The sequence below is a fragment of the Sorex araneus genome, chromosome 3 (genome assembly GCF_027595985.1).
Source record: "Sorex araneus isolate mSorAra2 chromosome 3, mSorAra2.pri, whole genome shotgun sequence".
NCBI lineage: Eukaryota > Metazoa > Chordata > Mammalia > Eulipotyphla > Soricidae > Sorex > Sorex araneus.
In genome coordinates, this window is record NC_073304.1 from 10418595 (window position 1) to 10437243 (window position 18649).

Here is an 18649-nt window from a genome sequence, read left to right on the forward strand (position 1 = left end):
AACCAAAAACAAAACAAAACAAAAAACCCAGAGAAGATAATAGAGCAGGTGAGGCTCTGGCCTGCCACGCAGCTGACCAGGGTTCAATCCCCACCACCGTCCATGGCCCCCTGAGTCCCACCAGGAGTGACCCCTGAGCACAGAACAAGGAGTCAGCCCTGAGCATCACCGGGTTTGTGTACCCCCCTCCCTGCCCAAAACTGAACAAACAAGAAACAGAGTTTCTCTTTTTTTCCTTTTTTTTTAATTAAATTTTTTTCAATTGAGTCACTGCGAGATTCATAGTCTCAAAGCTGTTCACGATCCGTTTATAGTCACACAGTGATCCGACACCCAGCCCTCCAAGGAGAGAGAGCTTTTCAAAGGTATAAACATTGTGCTGGTGGTGGTGCTGAGTAGACTTTCAGGAGAGTCCCAGAACTTCGTGCACAGACACCCTGCCACGCGGCGGTGTTTTACCGTTCCCGAGCCAGCGCGGGGGATTATTCATGGCCCTTACCTCCTGCTCGGGCCGCCTGCCAGCTACCTACTCGCGATTCCCGTCAGTGATGGGTCGGATGGGTCAGAGCCGACCGCGGGGGCGGGGGAGGACCACAGGCCCTGCCTCTCACACCGGACGGATGAAAGCAACAACTCGAAGCCCCAGACAAATGCTTCCTTATCTGCATCACCCACTCGCGGGAAGTGGGTTCGCGGGGAGCCTTTTCCTTGCTCGGCCAGGCTCGGGGCTTCTTGGCCCGCCGTGGAGAGAAGCAGGGGTGCGGGGAGCTCCCCAGACCCAGGCGTGGCCGTCTGGGACTCGCCTTCAGGCACCCGGCCCGTGTGCGTGTGGTCAGCCCCGCCCCTCGGCGACGTCCACCAGCTTCTGGATCATGGGGGCATGCGTGTCGTGGAAGGGCAGTCCGTCCACCACCATGCCCACTTCGCCCGTCACCCCACTCCGGACCTGGTGCCGTGCCAGGATGCCCAACATCTTCTCTTCCTGCAGAGAGACGGGGGCAGAGGGAGGAGCAAGGCCAGGCACCAGAGAGAGCCTTCACGGCGCAGAGGATGGGGAGTTGACCCGCGAGCTCGCTCCCTCCCTCTCCTTTTTGGTTCTGGGGCTACATCGGGCGATACTGGGGGCACCGTGTGGTGCCAGGAGTGGAAGCGGGGGCACCTACCTATAGCGCATACACGCCGGCCCTTTCAGACGTTTTTCTGACCCCTCAATCTGCTCTCTTAAAAGACTAAAGCTAGAGCACCCAGGGCGATAGTACAGCGGGGACGGTGTTTGCCTTGCACGTGGCTGACCGGGGTTGGATCCTCGACTTCCCCTGTGGTCCCTCAAGCACCATCACCAGGAGTAATTCCTGAACTCAGAGCCAGGAGTAAGCCCCACGCATTGCTTGGGTGTGACCCCCGAAACCAACCCCTCAAACCCTAAAACTAGAGTTAGAGGGGCTGGAGAGATAGCACAGCGGGTAGGGCTCTTGCCTTGCACATGGCGACCTGGGTTCAATCCCCAGGATCCCATAGAGTCCCCCGAGCACCGCCAGAAGTGATTCCTGAGTTCAGAGCCAGGAGTAACACCCCTGAGCATCTTCAGGTGTGGTCCAAAAACCCCCAAAACAAAACCTAAAAAGCATCCCTTAACATCCCCTCCCAAATCAGAACCAAAAACTAGAGCTTTCAGAGAGGAGGCTGGAAGAGATGGGGGGAGAGAGAGAGAGAGGGAGAGGGAGAGAGGGGGAGAGAGAGAGAGAGAGGGAGAGGGAGAGAAAGATAGAGAGAGAGGGAGAGAGAGAGGGAGGGAGGGAGGGAGAGAGAGGGAGAGAGAGAGGGAGGGGAGACGAGGGAGGGAGAGAGAGGGAGAGAAAGAGGGAGGGGAGACAGGTGGAGGGAGGAGAAAGAGAAATAGAGAGAGGGAAAGAGGGGGAGACAGGGGAAGAGGGGGAGCGAGAGAGCGAGCCCCCAGTGGGCTGGGCTGGAGCAGATGCTCTGCAGGGGGGTGGCCTGGGTTCCAGCCCCACCTAAGCTCTGCTCACGTGGCCCACCCTGCTGCCCCCCGAGCACTGATGCCACAGGAAGACACCCCGACACACAGCAGCACACTGCAAGGCCCTGACCACCCCCCACCCCAAATCAGCCACCCGGACCCATCTGGGGCTCTTCTCCCTGGCCGGCCCCTCCATGGAACCAGACCCGGAGCCGCCCCTCCTTGTGCCGGCCCAGTGGGCGGTGCCACCTCCTGTCCACCTAGCCCTGCCCACTCTGGATGTCCCCTCTCTGGCAGCGCCCTGTGCAGGAGCAGTGCTGCCCCGCTGGGGGCCACTCATCGTGGGGGTGGGAGGTCTGGATGGAGCAGCTCCGGCGGGGGTCAGGCGGCTGGCCCCGGGGGCTTTCCTACACGCTCCTCGGGGTCGCATGCGTGTAAAGGGAATGTCGATGATGACCACGATGACAATTACTACCATGCCTCCTTGGCTTTCCTTTCCCTCTTGAGCCACACCTGGTGGTGCTCAGGGCTTCCTTCTGGCTCTGTGCTCAGGGGTCCCTCCTGGCAGGCCTTGGCAGACTGTATGTGATGTTGGGGAATAAACCTGGGGTGGGGGGGGCTGGAGCAGGTAGGGGGTAGGGCGTTTGCCTTGCACACAGCCGGCCTGGGTTCGATTCCCAGCATCCCATAGGGTCCCCTGAGCACCGCCAGGGGTAATTCCTGAGTGCATGCGCCAGGAGTAACCCCTGTGCATCGCCAGGTGTGACCCAAAAAGCAAAAAATAAACCCCAAAAAACCTGGGTGGGGTGCATGCAAGGCAAACTCTTCCCCGCCCCCGTTCCCCGCCCCGGGCCCTGTAATGCACCCTTTGGAGCGCTGTCGTGAGGACGAAATTAGACAAAGCCAGCAGAGCACGGAGCACGGTCCTAGGTTCAGAGATCACGGAATCGGGCTAATGATTATCAGAGGCCAGGTCCCCGGCCTTTAGCTCAGAACTTTCTTCCTGTGGCTTGTTTATTGTTTTTAAGAAGTAATTTGACTCGCTTGATTCGCTTCCAAAAACTAAAGATGCCAAAGAACCACTTGGCCAAGGCACTAATGTATCTGGAGGGCTCCTGTGTATCCAACAAATCCTCCCTCATCTCCCAGCAAAGGAGGTGCCCCCCCACCCCCCCACACCGTGGACATGACGAGGACGAGACAGGTGTGCCAGGGACCCACCCGCTTCCCAGCACCGCTCATTCCTTTGACGGTGCCCCCACCCACTCAGCAGCGGTCTCACCCCACCCCCCATGACCCCAGTCAGAAGAGGATCCCACAGGCTCTGTCCAGGGGGCCGCAGCCCAGGGCAGGGGACATGGGGAGCACTGACCACATGTGGCACCGGGAGGGGTGAGCCCGAGGGGCGCTGAGGATGGCTCCGGAGACTTTCCCGAGCAATGGAGCGCCCACTTCGGGCATCTCTGCTCCCCGCTGGCCCGCGTCCATCCTGCCTGGGGCACAGAGAGCCTTGCCAGGGGGGCTCTGTCCACTGGCCCTTCCCAGGGGCTGCCCGGCCCGGAGTGGCACTTCCCGCCCTTTGTCTGGGCTTCACTCTCCTTCCTCTGTTAGCGCTGGGTCATATCCTCTCTTTATGGAGGAATGCTTCTGGGACCGAGGGGCCGTTTCCTCCAGCCCGGGCGGCCCCGCCACCCGCATCCTCTGGGTCCCATAAAGGGCTCTGGGGTCCTCAGGGTGCGCGTCATGCGCCAGCAGCCTGGGAACTGGCGGGTTCCCAGCCCGAGAGCCGCAGACACAGCCAGGCCCACAGCCACCACCACCTGCTGACCGCCAGGAATCACCGAAGGACTACACATCTCCAGAGGGGCTCACGGAGGCCAGGAGGCCTACAGGGGGAGGGGGCCGGGAGAGGGTTGGCCAAGGAGCACTGGAGGAAGAGCACCTGAATGTTGCTTTACTAGACCCGGTGGAGAGTGAGGCAGAAGAGAGAGAGATGGGGGCTGGAGCGATAGCACAGCGGGTAGGGCGTTTGCCTTGCACGCGACCGACCCGGGTTCGAATCCCAGCATCCCATATGGTCCCCTGAGCACTGCCAGGGGAGATTCCTGAGTGCATGAGCCAGGAGTGACTCCTGTGCATCGCCGGGTGTGACCCAAAAAGAAAAAAAAAAGAAGAGAGAGAGATGGAGAATGGACTCGAGGCAGAGTAGACAGAACTGGGGGCCCAGCTGAAGGGAAATGGGGAAGGAGACCCCAGGGTGGCATCTGGGCTGGGCTGAGGCTGAGGGCGGCTGTGGTCTCACTCTGGAAGCCTGAGGGGCTGGTCTTGATGGTGATGATGCAGCTCCAAGTGTGTGTGTGTGTGGGGGGGGTGGGGTGGGGGGTGGCTGGAACTGCCCTGGTCATGGTCTTGGTGAGGACTGAACAGCTCTCAGCTCATCCCACCGCACACTTAGGTCTATGTATTCTACGAGAGTCAGTCCTCCAATTTTTGAAAAAAAATTAAAGGTGGGGTAGGATGAAGGTGCTGGAAGAGAATGAGAGCCCTTATTCCTTCCTGTCTACGCGTCACCTAACCACACACCCATCTCTCTGCCATCTGTCTATCATTCATCCGTTGGCCATCCAACCAGCATCCAGCCATCTACCATCATGCCTCTACCCTTCCGTCCATCAGCCATCCATCAAATATCTGTATCTCATCACAATGGGAGATGATGATCTCCCCATTATCCTCCACCCTCTATATATCTACCCATCATCCAGCCATTCACCATCATCTCTCTATCCTTCTATCCATCATTCTGCATCATCCATCCATCACCATCCATCATCTGCCCATTATTATCCATCTATCCATCTGCCCATTATCATCTACCCACTATCATCTATCCATCATCATCCATCCATCCATCATCATCTACCCATTATCCATCCTTCCATTATCCATCCGGTCATCATCATCTACCCATTGGCCATCCATCCATTGTCCACCCATCCAACCATGATGTCCACCCATCCATCCATGTATATCCATCACCCCCCCATCTATCTATCCACCCACCTATGCACCCATACCTCTCCATCTCCATTCATCCGTCATCGTGCACCCCCCATCCCCACTGCTCGCCATCTCTCTCTCCATCCTACCAAGTGGGAGGCCCTGGCTCTGACGCAGGGATCAATCAATCACTGCCCATTTCCTCCAGGGCTCATTTTCTCTGTCCCCTCCGTGACTGTCTGCCACTGGGCATGTGAACCTAGGGGACCTCTTTTATCACCACATGGGTGCTGTCCCCTGGATTGGTGGCATCTTGCAAAGGAGGGAAGAGCCAGGCACTGGCCCAAGAACACACGTGTGTTCATATATATATATATACATACATACATACTACCATGAACGCTTGCATTCTGGACCAGGCGTGAGGCAGACAAGCGATGTGCCCTCCTGCCACTGCTTTAAGGTTCCTCGCCCACTGGCTAATGTCTGGGCCCATCAAGAGTAGAATATGGGGCCATGACAGTGCTCACTAGGGCCATGACAGTGCTCACTGCAGCCAAGGTGGTGCTCACTGGGGCCATGACAGTGCTCACTGGACACACAGTGTGTGTGTGTGTGTGAATTCATTCCTTCCTTCCTTTCTTTCTTTCTTTCTTTCTTTCTTTCTTTCTTTCTTTCTTTCTTTCTTTCTTTCTTTCTTTCTTTCTTTCTTTCTTTCTTCCTTTCTTTCTTTCTTTTATTCTCTTTTGTCTTTCTGTCCTGTCTTTCTATCTTTCTGTGGTTTTTGGCTTTTGGGTCACACCAGCAATGCTCAGGAGTTACTCCTACTCTGCTCTCAAGAATTACTCCTGGCGGTGCTCGGGGACCATATAGGATGCCGGACCAAACCCGGTCAGCTGTGCGTGCGAGGCGAACACCCTCCCAGCTGTACTCCGGCCCCTCCCGATCCCTTCTTGGTGGGAAGAAAGAAGGGGCCCTGCTTCGTGCCCCGCCCCTGAGGACAGTCTCCCAGCCAGCACTAAGCTTGCCTCTCCCCAGCGGTCCCCACCTTTTCTGTGACCCCGATTTCTGCTTGGTTCACTGGCTCCAGCCCCCCCAGAGCCCCCACCTCTCAGCACTGTGGGGGGCAGCTGACTGTCCTGCCACAGCTTGGACTGTGAACCCCAAGAAGGACACCCATGGTCACCAGGCTGGCAACCCCCACGCGCGGGCTGGGCATTCAGACCCCGCCATGGTGTTGCCCAATTCACAGACAGTCCCAGGGGGCTCAGGGAGAGGGAGCCGCGGCCCTGGGGAGGGCCGGGTGCGAGAAGGGCTCCCCCTCTGCCCTCTGCCCCGGTCACAGCGGGTCAAGGGTCACCCCCTCCAGGGCCTGGGCCTGCTTGGACCTCAGCCGTGCCCAAGGCCCTGTCTCTGGCTTCCGGGGGTGGGGACCCTGCTGGGGTCACTACCTTAGTGACGGAGGGCAGGGCCCGGGCCCAGCTCTGCTCCCCAGGGTCCCTGGGGGGCCCGATGGCCTTCCTCTGGTAGCACCTGTGGATGGCACAGCTGTTGAGGACGTAGAGCGCACAGGCCAGGGCGTAGCCCCCCCAGTTGGAAACACCTGGAACGGGAGAGATGCATCATGGGATTAGAAGCGGCCACATGCCCGCCACCTGGCCCCGAGGCTGCAGAACTTTTATTCTTTTTTTGGCAGGCGTCCCAGCTTGTCACCTTGGAACCTGCTCTAGACACGGGTTGCTGGGGTTGGCGGGCTGAGTTTCATTTCTTTTTTCCCCTCATTGTGGGCTTATTTATTGTTGTAGCATTTTGTTCTGGACACCAAACACAGCAACAAACTATAAATCACTTATTTTCTTTTGTTCTTGTTTGGGGTCACACCAGGCGATGCTAAGGGGTTACTCCTGGCTCTGTGCTCAGGGATCACTCCTGGCACGCTCAGGGGAGCCTATAGGGCTTGGGAATTGAACCCGGGTTGGCTCTAGGCAAGGCAAGTGCTTTACCCACTGTACTATTGCTCCAGCCCTCTTTTTTATTTTTTTCCCCCAATTTTTTTAAAGGTTTTTTTTTTTTCTTTTTGGGTCACACCCGGCGATGCACAGGAGTCACTCCTGGCTCATGCACTCAGGAATTACCCCTGGCAGTGCTCAGGGGACCATATGGGATGCTGGGAATCGAACCCAGGTCGGCCGCGTGCAAGGCAAACGCCCTACCCGCTGTGCTATGGCTCCAGCCCTTCCTCCAATTTTTAAAATGAATTTAGGAATGGTAGTTTACAGAACTGTTATTGGTAGGGTTTCACACATGAACCATCCCAGAACCAGACACCCCACCAGAGTATCCATCCCTCCAGCACTGTCCCGCTGTCCTGCCTCCCCCGCCCCCCCCCATGGTAAACTTCCTGCAGGAGACTGGTTCTCACTTTCTTTGGGCATTTGTAATTCTCTATTGTCTCTTTATATCCCACAAATAAGAGATCATTCTGCGCCTGCCTCTCTCCTGACTGACTTCACTCAACATAACAGATTCAAGCTCTATCCACGGGGCAGCAAATCGCACACGTCCATCCTTTCCCAAAGCCGAGTGGTACTCCACGTGGAGAGGTGCCACAGCTTCTTTATCCAGCCAGCTGCTCACAGGCACTTGGGCTATTTCCAGAGTTAGCTACTGTGAATAGTCTTGCGATGAACATTAGAGTACAGATGTCTTCCGAATAGTCTTGGGGTTCTTGGGGGTATAAACGACTCCATAAAAAATTTGGGGGCTACACCTCGCAATGCTCAGGGGTTACTCCTGGCTCTGCACTCAGGAATCACTCCTGGTGGTGCTCAGGGGATGCTATGGGGCACTGGGGATCAAGCCCAGGTTAGCGTGTGAAAGACAAGAGTCCTCCCTGTCGTACTACTGCTCCAGCCCCTGGAGTGTGTGCATATGTGTGTGTGAGTGTGTGTGTCCCTGGAGTGTGTGTGCGCCTGGAGTGTGTGTGTGTCCCTGGAGTGTGTGTGTGTCCCTGGAGTGTGTGTGTGTCTCTGGAGTGTGTGTCCCTGGAGTGTGTATATGTATCCCTGAAGTGTGTGTGTCCTTGGGGTTGTGTGTGTGTGTATCTCCATGGAGTGTGTATGTGTGTCCCTAGAGTGTATGTATGTGTGTCTTTGGTGTGTGCTTGTGTCTCCCTGGAGTGTGTGTGGTGTGTGTGTGTCCCTGGAGTGTGTATGTATCCCTGGATTGTGTGTGTCCCTAGAGTGTGTGTGTGTGTCCCTAGAGTGTGTGTGTATCCCTGGAGTGTGTGTGTCCCTGGAGTGTGTGTGTCCCTAGATTGTGTGTGTCCCTGGAGTGTGTCCCTAGAGTGTGTGTGTCCCTGGAGTGTGTGTATCCCTGGAATGTGTGTGTCCCTGGAGTGTGTGTGTGTCCCTAGAGTGTGTGTGTGTCCCTGGAGTGTGTGTATCCCTGGAATGTGTGTGTCCCTGGAGTGAGTGTGTCCCTAGATTGTGTGTGTCCCTGGAGTGAGTGTGTCCCTAGAGTATGTGCGTCCCTGGACTATGTGTATCCCTGGAATGTGTGTTTCCCGGGAGCATGTGTGTGTCCCTGGGGTGTGTGTGTCCTTGAGTGTGTCTGTCCCTGGAGTGTGCGTGCGTGTGTTCCTGGAGTGTGTGTGTCCCTGGAGTGTGTATGTCCCTGAAGTGTGTGTGTGCCCGTGGAGTGTGAGTGTGTGTCCTGGAGTGTGTGTATCCCTGGAATGTGTGTGTGTGTGTGTGTGTGTGTGTGTGTGTGTGTCTGTCTGTCTGTCTCCAGCACTGAGGGGAGCTGTGGAGCGGCCCGCGCCCGACAGAGTGTGGACACGGACTTCGTGTGGGAGGCTGTCAGCGGACGGACAGACCTCGTGGCCCGGGGGCTTCCTGACCCGCTCAGGGGGATGGGCCGCGTCCCGGCCAGCCACACTCACCCGCAATGACGGCAGAGTCGGCTGCCACGTCGCAGGCGATGACATCCCCGTTGCGGATGTGCCTCTTCACGGCCGCCTTCACTTTCCCCATTCCCAGCTCGTTGCCTCCGTCTCCGACCCCTGGGCCGAGGGAACCGTGTCAGTCTGCGGGATGGGCAAAACGGGTGGGGGACAGACAGGGCGACCCCACAGAAGGGCCTCGAGGCATCACGGAGGGGAACGGGGTTGTCTCCGGATATATTCTCAGGCCAAGAGACGCTGTGGTGGCATTTTCAGGTGTTCTAGAAAGTTCTCCAGTGACAAAAGCAGCTGGTGTTTTGGAACTCTCCAGAAAGCGGGCAGCTGGGGCGAGAGCAAGAGTGCAGCGGGCAGGGTGCCTGCCTTGCGTGCGGCTGGCCCGGGTTTCATCCTGATCCCGTATGGTCCCATGAGCACTGCCGGGAGTGATTCCTGAGTGCAGAACCAGGAGTAAGCCCTGAGCATCGCCGGTGTGGCCCCCAAACCAAAGGTGGGGGGTCTTTTCGCAGAGGTGCCAGGTTCATGGGAGATATGTTTGGGGGGTCCTCGGGCCTCCCCAGTGGCTTCCTGCTCAGAGAGGGGCTCTGGGGCCCTCCGCCCATGGGATGTCCCTTGCTGGCAGAGGATGGCGGGATAGATTGCTTTTTGTTTGGGGGGATGCGCCCGGCGGTGCTCAGGGCTGACTCCTTGCTCTACACTCAGGATTCGCTCCTGAAAGGGCTCAGGGGACCGTATGCGGTGTCGAACCCGGGTCGGCTGTATGCGAGGCAAGCACCCTCCCCACTGCACCGTCGCTCCTGAGGTGGACAGATGGTCAGAGCAGCTCTGAGACGCCTTCCGAGGCTCCTGGGTGGAGCGTGGAAGGTGGAAAAGCATGCGCTCATTTCGGTACATGCCAGAGGGGTCTCTGAAGCCCCCTCACGGGCAACAGGGACTCAGGGGTGGGTGGGGGTGGTGGGGGCTTTGCGATTCTCTGCCGAGACGGCAGTCAGGAGGGGCTGCACCAGAAGGTACTTGTGGCTGTGGTGAATACATCTGAAGGCGAGAGATGGTAGAACGGGCTGGACAGACACCCGATTTGGCATTTTGATACTTTGTTCATTTCCTCTGGATCCCTCCTGGGGTCTGCCCTGGCCTTGAGGTCCCCTGGCAGCGTGTGGGGGCTGGTGTGCTCTGTCCCTGGCAGGTGTGGGCTGGGGACCAGGAGCTTGGGGGTCTGGTGGGGCGACGGTGGGGGAGGAGCACGTGGGAAGGGGCTGGGGGCCCTGGCACAGCCCGCGGGGGTGGGTCTGGGCTCCTGAGGCCAGGCCAGGCTCCAGGCTCTGTGACAGGCAGGTGTGACCCTCCCAGGTGTCCCGTGCTTCCTCCGGGGCCCGGGGGCGTCCTGGACACAGATGGGGGCCCGAGTGTGCGTGCTTTGGCAGCTCCCTGGGGCACGGCCCACCCTCTGGCTCAGGGACCCCTTCCAACTCCACCCTGGACGTGCCTCTCCGGGCGCAGGCCCCTTGGGTCCACTTCAGGAAGCCGCGGCGCCACACCCGAGGCCTTTTCTGGGAAGGACGCCATTTGCGGACAATCCCCACCAGCCCGGGAGTATTGGCTCATCAGAACCTCCAACGCCGGAGGCGGCTAATGAGTCTGGGAACACGGCAGCTCTGAAGGAGCCAGTCCCCCGACACTGGCCTCTGCCCTCCGACCCTGGGGGAGCAGGGCGGCTCCTGGGGGGTCCGCCCAGCCCTGCATGAACGGCTACACGGGGAGGCTCCTGGGAGACTGGGTCCCGCAACCCCAAGTAGCTGGGCCCCTCAAACCCTCCCTGGGCACCCCCCCCCCGTTCTTGGGACAGGACTGCCTCCCCCTGGGTTTTATTTAATTGACTTATATATTTTTGTTTTCTATTTTATTTTCCGTGTCTTTCCAAGTGCTTTTCAGGGACGCAGGGCCCACACCGTGGCGATACTTGGCTAACTGGGGGTGCAGTGCTCGGGCCTGAGGATGAGGGGCCGGGGGCTCTGGAGACCACGTGGTGCCAGGATTGAACCTGGGTTGGGCAAATCCCTCCTGGGCAGGCACCTTGGCCCCTGTCCTCTCTCCTGGCCCCACTCCTAGGGCTTTTCTGCCGGGGCCACATCTGACAGTGCTCAGGCCTTACTCATGGCTCTGCACTCAGGCGTCACTCCTGGCGGTGCTGGGGAGTCTTCTAGGACGTCAGGGCTGGAACCTGGGCCAGGTGGGCACAAGGCGCGTACCTTACCATCCATGCTATCTCTCCAGGCTCTGCTCCTAAATTAATTTTTTGGTTTTGGGGCCACACCCAGGGATGCTCAGTGCTTCCTCCTGACTCTGTGCTCAGGGATCACTCCTGGCAGTGCTTGGAGGACCATAAGGGGTTCCAGGGCTGGTGACATGCAAGAGAAGTGCCCTGGTATCCATGGTATTACTTCTCCAGCGTCCATTCCTCGCGATTTAAAGCAGCTTAAGCAAGTCAGTGGCGGTGAGCCCTTCTGGGGGTCATGTACCAACAGGGGCTTGAGAGGGTGTTTGCTTTGTATGATGCCGTTTCCGGTTTGAGGTCCAGCATCTCATATGGTCATCTGAGCACCACCAAGAGTGATAGCACAGTGGGTAGGGCGTTTGCCTTGCACGTGGCAGACCCAGGTTCAAATCCCAGCATCCCATATAGGCCCTGAGCACTGCCAAGGGTGATTCCTGAGTGCATGAGCCTGTGCATCGCCAGGTGTGACCCAAAAAGCAAAAAAAAAAAAAAGAGTGATTTCTGAGTGCAGAGTCAGGAGTAACCCCTGAGCACTGTTAGATGTGTCCCCCCCCCCACAAAACAAAAACAAAAACAAAAAAACCCATAGAAGTCCAAAGGCTCACATGCCTTTCCATGGCAACTCATCAAACTACTGCACCGATCACAGAGCACAGGTAGTGGTAAGCAGGCACGTGTGCCAGGAGACGCACAGTGTCCTGTGGCACACAGGGGCCGAGGACACCATCCAGGCCCCCTGGCTTCGACGGCGCCTGTTGCTATTTAGAGCGGGTGGTTCTGGTGCCGAGTTTAGTGTCACTTCCCTTCCTCACTCGAGGGAACCTCAGAGGCCGCGTGGGGAGTGGGACACAGTGGCCCTTGGTCCCGCTTTCCTGTCTTGTGGCCGCAGCCGCTGAAAACGCGTCCAAGTCCCGCAGTCCCCGGCTTACCGGTGGATGAGATCCCAGGAATCGTCTGCGCGGCCAGGAAAAGGTCGTCGATGGGGTCCACCAGGTGCCTGATGTTCATCTTCCTTGCATTATAGTAGTTCCCGTCGGCCGCCCTCCCCGATCGCTCGATGGCCACCAGGTGGTCGAACCTGCCGGGACCAGGGTGCAGGGTCCTCACGGGGCTGTCCTCCGGGCTGGCCGGAAGAACCTACCTCTCTTTTGTTTTGTTTTGTTTTCTTTTTTTGGGGTCACACCTGGCGATGCTCAGGGATTAAGGCTTAGCTCTGCACTCAGGAATCACTCCTGGCAGTGCTCCGGGGGACCATACGGGATACCGGGGATCGAACCCAGGTCGGCCGCATGCCAGGGAAACCCACTATACTATCACTCCAGCCCCCGAACCTACATCTCTTTTTGTTTTGGTTTTTTTTTGGGGGGGTCACACCTGGCAATGCACAGGGATTACTCCTGGCTCTGCACTCAGGAATCACCACCCCTGGCAGTGCTCAGGGGACCGTATGGGATGCTGGGAATTGAACCCCGGTTGGCCGCGTACAAGGCAAACACCCTACCCACTGTGCTATCGCTCCAGCCCCCCTACATCTCTTAAGTATTTCCTTCCTACGGATCTTGGCCGAGTGTCTGCTGCATTCCGGTGCTGTGGGCTCATCTAGCAGACCAGCTCAAGACACAGCCTGGGGGGCCCAAAGACTGGCTCAAAGACTTGGAGCACCGGCTTTGCACGCGGGAGCTCCAGCGTTGACCCCCAGCACCACGTAACCCTCCGAGGACTGCTAAGAGCAAGCCCAGAGCACTGATCCGGGAGTACTCACTGAGCACCACCAGGTGTAGCCAAATAAACAAACACATAGGAGCAGGGATGGTGTGGGGTTGGGTGGGACAGGCGCTGGCGGGCACTTTGGTGTTGGAATGGTTGTGTGTATGAGACCCTATGATCAACACTATTGAAAAACCTTACAATTAATTTTTTGAAAAAGAACTTACAGAAGAAAGAATGAAAGAGAAGACCCCTGCAGGCCCACCGCCACATCGCAGACCCTCTGCTCGGTCCGCCAGTCCTCCAGGTGAGGTTGAAGCTCCCGGTTTTGGAACAGGAAGCTGGTTCTGGATCCCACACACCCGTCACACCCCACCCGCTCACACTGATACTCCTGTTTCTAGGTGAAGATGGACAAGGGAGGGGGGCGGGAAATGTATCACCAGCTTAGTCCCTCCGAGACTCCAGGGGGTCCATCTGCCAAGATTCACCCCCGGCACAGCAGCAGCTCCGAAGACCCAATGGGGACGTGCCCACAAGCCTGCCCAGCTCAGTCAGTGGACGTGATGGCACAGATGCTCTCCCAACACCAGCCAGCTCTGCATAAGCTCCCAGAATGACTTTAGGGACTCTGGAGGGGGGGATGTTTAATGAGCCCAAAGAAACGATGGCACAGGTGTCCAGCAAGGCACAAGACAGTAGGAGAGGTGGTGGGAAATGGACACAGGTGGAGGGACGGGTGTTGGAACATTGTAAGACTGAAGCCCAATCATGAGCAACTTTGTAACTGTGTATCTCACTGTGACTCAATTAAAAAAAAAAAAAAGAAAGAAAAAGGAGTATGAGAGTGGGAATGAGAAAACTACAATCAGAAGTGACAGAAAAGAAGAGTGTGGCCGGAGATGTAAAATGCCCAACAGTAGCTCGAGCAGTGCGGAAACACAGTGACTCAGTGAAAGATCATGGAGTCGCATAAAAGACGCAGGAAACCCCTAAAAAATAACAGACGATGGGTGGCTGGAGCAATTGTGCAGTGGGAAGGGCATTTGCCTTGAGCTCGGCTGAACCGGGTTCGATCCCCCGAGTACCACCAGGAGTGATTCCTGAGAGCAGAGTCAAGAGTAACCCCTGAACATGGCTGGGGGTGACTCCCAAAATGAAACCAAACCAAAACTACAGAAAAAAGTCTAAAAATAAATAAACAGCCATCAGAGAAGTGTGGGGTGAGTTAAAGAGGAACAATATATCTTATCAGGGACCCTGAAGAAGAGGAAGCAAATTTGTTGAAGAACTATGAGAACTATGAGTTGAAGAAATCATAGACAGAATTTCCCAGAGTCGAGGAGTGCAGGCACCCAGATCCAAGAGGCATGAAGATCTCTACAGGACAGAAAAACTATTCTATAGACACAATGGAAAAACATCAAGATACATTATAATCCACATGGCAAATGCCAAGGATGGAGACAGAATACTTTTTGACAGTAAGATCAGGAAAGCAAGATCAAACTTAACCCTCTCCCCGCCCCGACAAGGCCTCAGCTCCTGGCTCCTGAACAGCCATGATCCCAGAGGCACACAAACCAACCTCAGAACCCAGAGGCTTTGGCGGAAATACCTCCAGACTTATTACCAAACTATCAAAAATCCAAAATTGCGCGGCTGCTTTGCGGCCGCATGACATCATATGCTCTTCATAATCGGCAATAGGGAACAAATGATCTAATGATGCCTTTTCGGCAGGTCTGATTGTTGGGGAAAATTCCAAATAATAATGGTGGGTCTTTTGTCGAAATATTGAATGTGATCAAAGTAGAGAGAGAGAGAGTAAAGTGGAAATTATCTGCCACATAGGTGGGGGAGGGGTGGGGTGGGAGGTATACTGGGGTTCTTGGTGGTGGAAAATGTGCACTGGTGAAGGGATGGGTGTTTGATCATTGTATGACTGACATTTAAACTGGAAAGCTTTGTAACTGTTCTCATGGTGATTCAAAAATAAAAATAAAAAGAAAATAAAAAGAAAGGAACTTAACCACAAAGGAAATCCCGTAAGACTCTGATAGCAGATCTATCAGAGACTGAGAGCCAGAGGGAATGGTGAGATAGAGCAAAAACCAACCAGCCAACCAGCCTCATGAAGTGAACCCCCTCCAAGAATACTCTACTCAGCGAGCTTATCATACAGGTCTGAGGGAACAATACAGGGCTTCATCAATAGGCAAAAATTTAGGAAATTCACAACCACAGAATCAGTTTTACAAGGGAAGCTAAAGAACCTCCTTTAAGAAACAAACCTCGGGATGGTGGGACAGTACAGTGGGGAGGGTATATACCTTGCAGGTGGCCAACCCAGGTTCGATTACCAGCATCCCATGTGGTCCCCTGAGCACCGCCAGGAGTGATTCCTGAATGCACACCCAGGACTAACCCCTGAGCATCACCAGGTGTGGCCCAAAAAGCCAAAAAAAAAATAAAAAACCCTAAAACCAAAAAACCAAACCTCTCAGCACTTTGCCATTGAGTATGGCATTTACTCATGGTACTTATGGTTGCCCTCAACTAGATTAAGAAATGTCTGCTGTTCCTCCTCCTCCTCCTCCTCCTCCTCCTCCTCCTCCTCCTCCTCCTCCTCCTCTTCCTCTTCTTCCTCCTCCTCCTCCTTCTTTTTCCAGTTTTTGGGCCACACCTAGTGATGCTGCACTTAGAAATCGCTCCTGGAGGTGCTCAGGAGACCCTTACTGGATGCTGGGAACAACCCAGGGCTGGCACACTTGAGGCGAGCGCCCTCCCCACTATGCCATCTCCCTGGCTCAGCCCTATTTATTCTTAACTTGCTAAGGGTTTTCTAAACTTTTTCAATAATGAATGAATGTTTCACTTACACTGAATCTTCTATGTCTATTCAGATAATTTTTGACTTCCACAGAGGTTTTCATTATATGCTTTACTTATTAATGCAGGTGCTTAAGCATCATCTACAATATTTTCTAATAGAAGTCAATATTCCTTTTCTAGAGGTTTTTGAATTTTATTTTTTTCTTTTTTGGGTCACACCCAGCGATACTCAGGGGTTACTCCTGGCTCATGCACTCAGGGATTACTTCTGGCGGTGCTCGGGGGACCCTATGGGATGCTGGGAATCAAACCTGGGTCGGCCGAGTGCAAGGCAAACGCCCTACCTGCTGTGCTATGGCTCTAGCCCCAAGGTTTTTGAGTTTTTGAAGACTCTAGAGTTTTTTAAAAATTCGGTATTGACTTTTCATTGATGTACAGTTCTGTGGAATTTCAGGGCTTTTGATCTGCTTGTCTATAAATGTATAGGTGTCACCACCTCTACAATAAAAAATCTTTAAAGAAGAGATCACTGTCATATGTGGGATGTGTAGAAACATAATAGAACAGCAAAGGGCCCAAAGCATGGGGGTTGGAGATTTGTCTACAAAACTGAGCTCACATGGGCGGGGGGCGGTGGAGACTGTGAGGGACCCTTTGGGACCCTGGTGGAGGGGAGCGGCTCTCTGGTGCTAGGTGTAGGGTTGGAACGATGTCAGCATGAAAGGTATAATCCACAGCATGTAAAACCTGCCACTTCAGTGAAAACGCTAAAGATAAAAAGGTACAAAACTTTAAAAGGAGAATGAGCCAGGAACAGGCCCGAGATGAGGGGCTGTGGAAGCCTCTTGGTTCCCGTGGGGGTAGCTGCAGGTACCCCCACATCTCTGTTGCCCAGCAGGGGAGCAGCTGTGCCCCCTGGTCTTTCCCAACATCCTGTCCAGTTGACAGACCTGGACAAGACAGACAGACAAACAAACAGGATGGGTTGGGACAGGGGACAGTGAGGCAGCTTTAGACCGGAAGAGGCACGCACATAGAGGGCAAGGCTGGAATACGCAGGGGCTGGAGCAATAGCACAGCGGGGAGGGCGTTTGCCTTGCACGCGGCCGACCCGGGTTCGATTCCCAGCATCCCATAGGTGAGCACCGCCAGGGGTGATTCCTGAGTGCTGAGCCAGGAGTAACCCCTGAGCTTCGCCGGGTGTGACCCAAAAAGAAAAAAAAGAAAGAAGGCTGGAAGACGCGGGCTGCGGAAGCGGCAGGTGGTCCTGCTGCCAGGGTCTGAGGCTGCCCGCGTGGGGCAAGTCGCTCACCGCCTCCCACACGGGCTGAACTGACTGTCGGCCGCGAGGGCGTGGAGAGGGTTAAGTGAGCAGAGACGTGACATGCAGGAAGTGTTGGTGGCCTTTCACACTTTTTGTTTTGTTTTGGGGTCACACCCAGCAGTGCTCAGGGCTTACTCCCGGCTCTGCACTACTCCGGCCTCACTCCTGGTGTGGTGGGTCTCAGGGAACCCTACGGGATGCAGGGGACAAACGCGGAGTGGCTGCGTGCAGAGCAGGCGCCCTCCCCACTGTCCCATCACTCGGCCCGCCTTCTGCCCCTTTATCTCTCTCCAAGACCCGTCGGATGGCACTCCTTACAGTGCTAACTCCGGGGCCAAGGCCCGAGCGGAGGTGATGTCTGCAGAAGGTTTGGGTTCGTTCCTGGACCTCACATTCCCCCTCCTCTAGCACTGCTCCGGGACTAACCCCTGAAGCCCAGCACCTGGTGTGCCCCGAAACCCAGCATCTATGTATAACTGCCCTTGGAGAACTGAATAGCAATTGCTCAAAAAGTTAGAGGGGGAACTGCATTATGACCCCGCAGCTCACGTCTGGGTCTCTATCTGAAAGGACTGGAGCAGCAGGGTCCTGGGGTTTGGAGAGAAACCTCCAGGGGCCAGCACAGGCCTTCATGCGGGAGACCCAGGGTTTGACCCCCAGAGCCTTTGGTCCTGAGCACCGCCAGGAGCAACCCCCAAGCGTGAGGCAGGAGTATCCCTTGAGACCACTGGGTTGAGCCTCAAAACACACAAACAAATGAGCACAGAGGTGTCCCCAGGGTCCAATGTCGCCCGGGGCGGGGCACACATACCTGGGGCACGTGGGGTCTCCGTCTTTGCAGAGGAAGCTCTGAGCGGCGCCTGCGGGTCCACCTTGAAAAGTCAGGAGAGGGACACGCGTCTCCAGAACGCCTGGAAGACAGAATCGAGATAGCCAGGCCACCTCACCCCGCGCCAGGCGGATTCACTCGGGGCACCCCGGAGGGGGGAGGTGAGAGCCCTCCCCGCCCCAAGGGACCCAGCCCTGGCAGCCAAAAACCTCCAGGACCCAACCGCTGCCACCCTCAAAGCCAATCCCCACATGCTCGGGCCGAACCTCATGCATGAGTGAACATATTCCTGCACCACCATAAGATACTCCCTACCCATTCCCCAAGAGTACCACACCACGTCTGATGGGGTTCACATAGTAGGCAACCAATCATAGAGGGAAATATACATATATGCATATATACATAATTTCATATATATATATGAAGGGCTGGAGCGATAGCATAGCAGGTAGGGTGCTTGCCTTGCATGCAGCCTACCTGGGTTTGATTCCTCCACTGAGAGTATCTCGCCCCCACGGCAGAGCCTGGCAAGCTACCCATGGTGTATTCAATATGCCAAAAACAGTAAAAAAACAGTAACAACAAGTCTCACATGGAGATGTTACTGGTGCCCACTTGAGCAATTCGATGAGCAACGGGATGTCAGTGACACAGTGACAGTGATAAACATGAAAGCTCACATCACTCAACCTTTAACAACATGTTAGTGATATCCTAAGGAATGTTTTAATGGCCCC

General features: G+C 55.7%; 1 protein-coding gene across 1 annotated transcript in view; it reads right to left on the minus strand.

Annotated features, from left to right (window-relative positions):
* Nucleotides 1–247: 247 nt before the first annotated feature.
* DGLUCY (D-glutamate cyclase) overlaps nucleotides 248–18649 on the minus strand; it is a 66777-nt gene continuing 48375 nt past the window's right edge. Inside the window, exons 9-13 of the mRNA XM_012933133.2 lie at nucleotides 17892–17991; nucleotides 12144–12292; nucleotides 8922–9041; nucleotides 6430–6581; nucleotides 248–982 (exon numbers count right to left, since the gene is read on the minus strand). Coding sequence (XP_012788587.2) covers nucleotides 833–982; nucleotides 6430–6581; nucleotides 8922–9041; nucleotides 12144–12292; nucleotides 17892–17991 — 671 coding nt within the window. The 3' untranslated portion in view covers nucleotides 248–832. The remainder of the gene's footprint in view (nucleotides 983–6429; nucleotides 6582–8921; nucleotides 9042–12143; nucleotides 12293–17891; nucleotides 17992–18649) is intronic.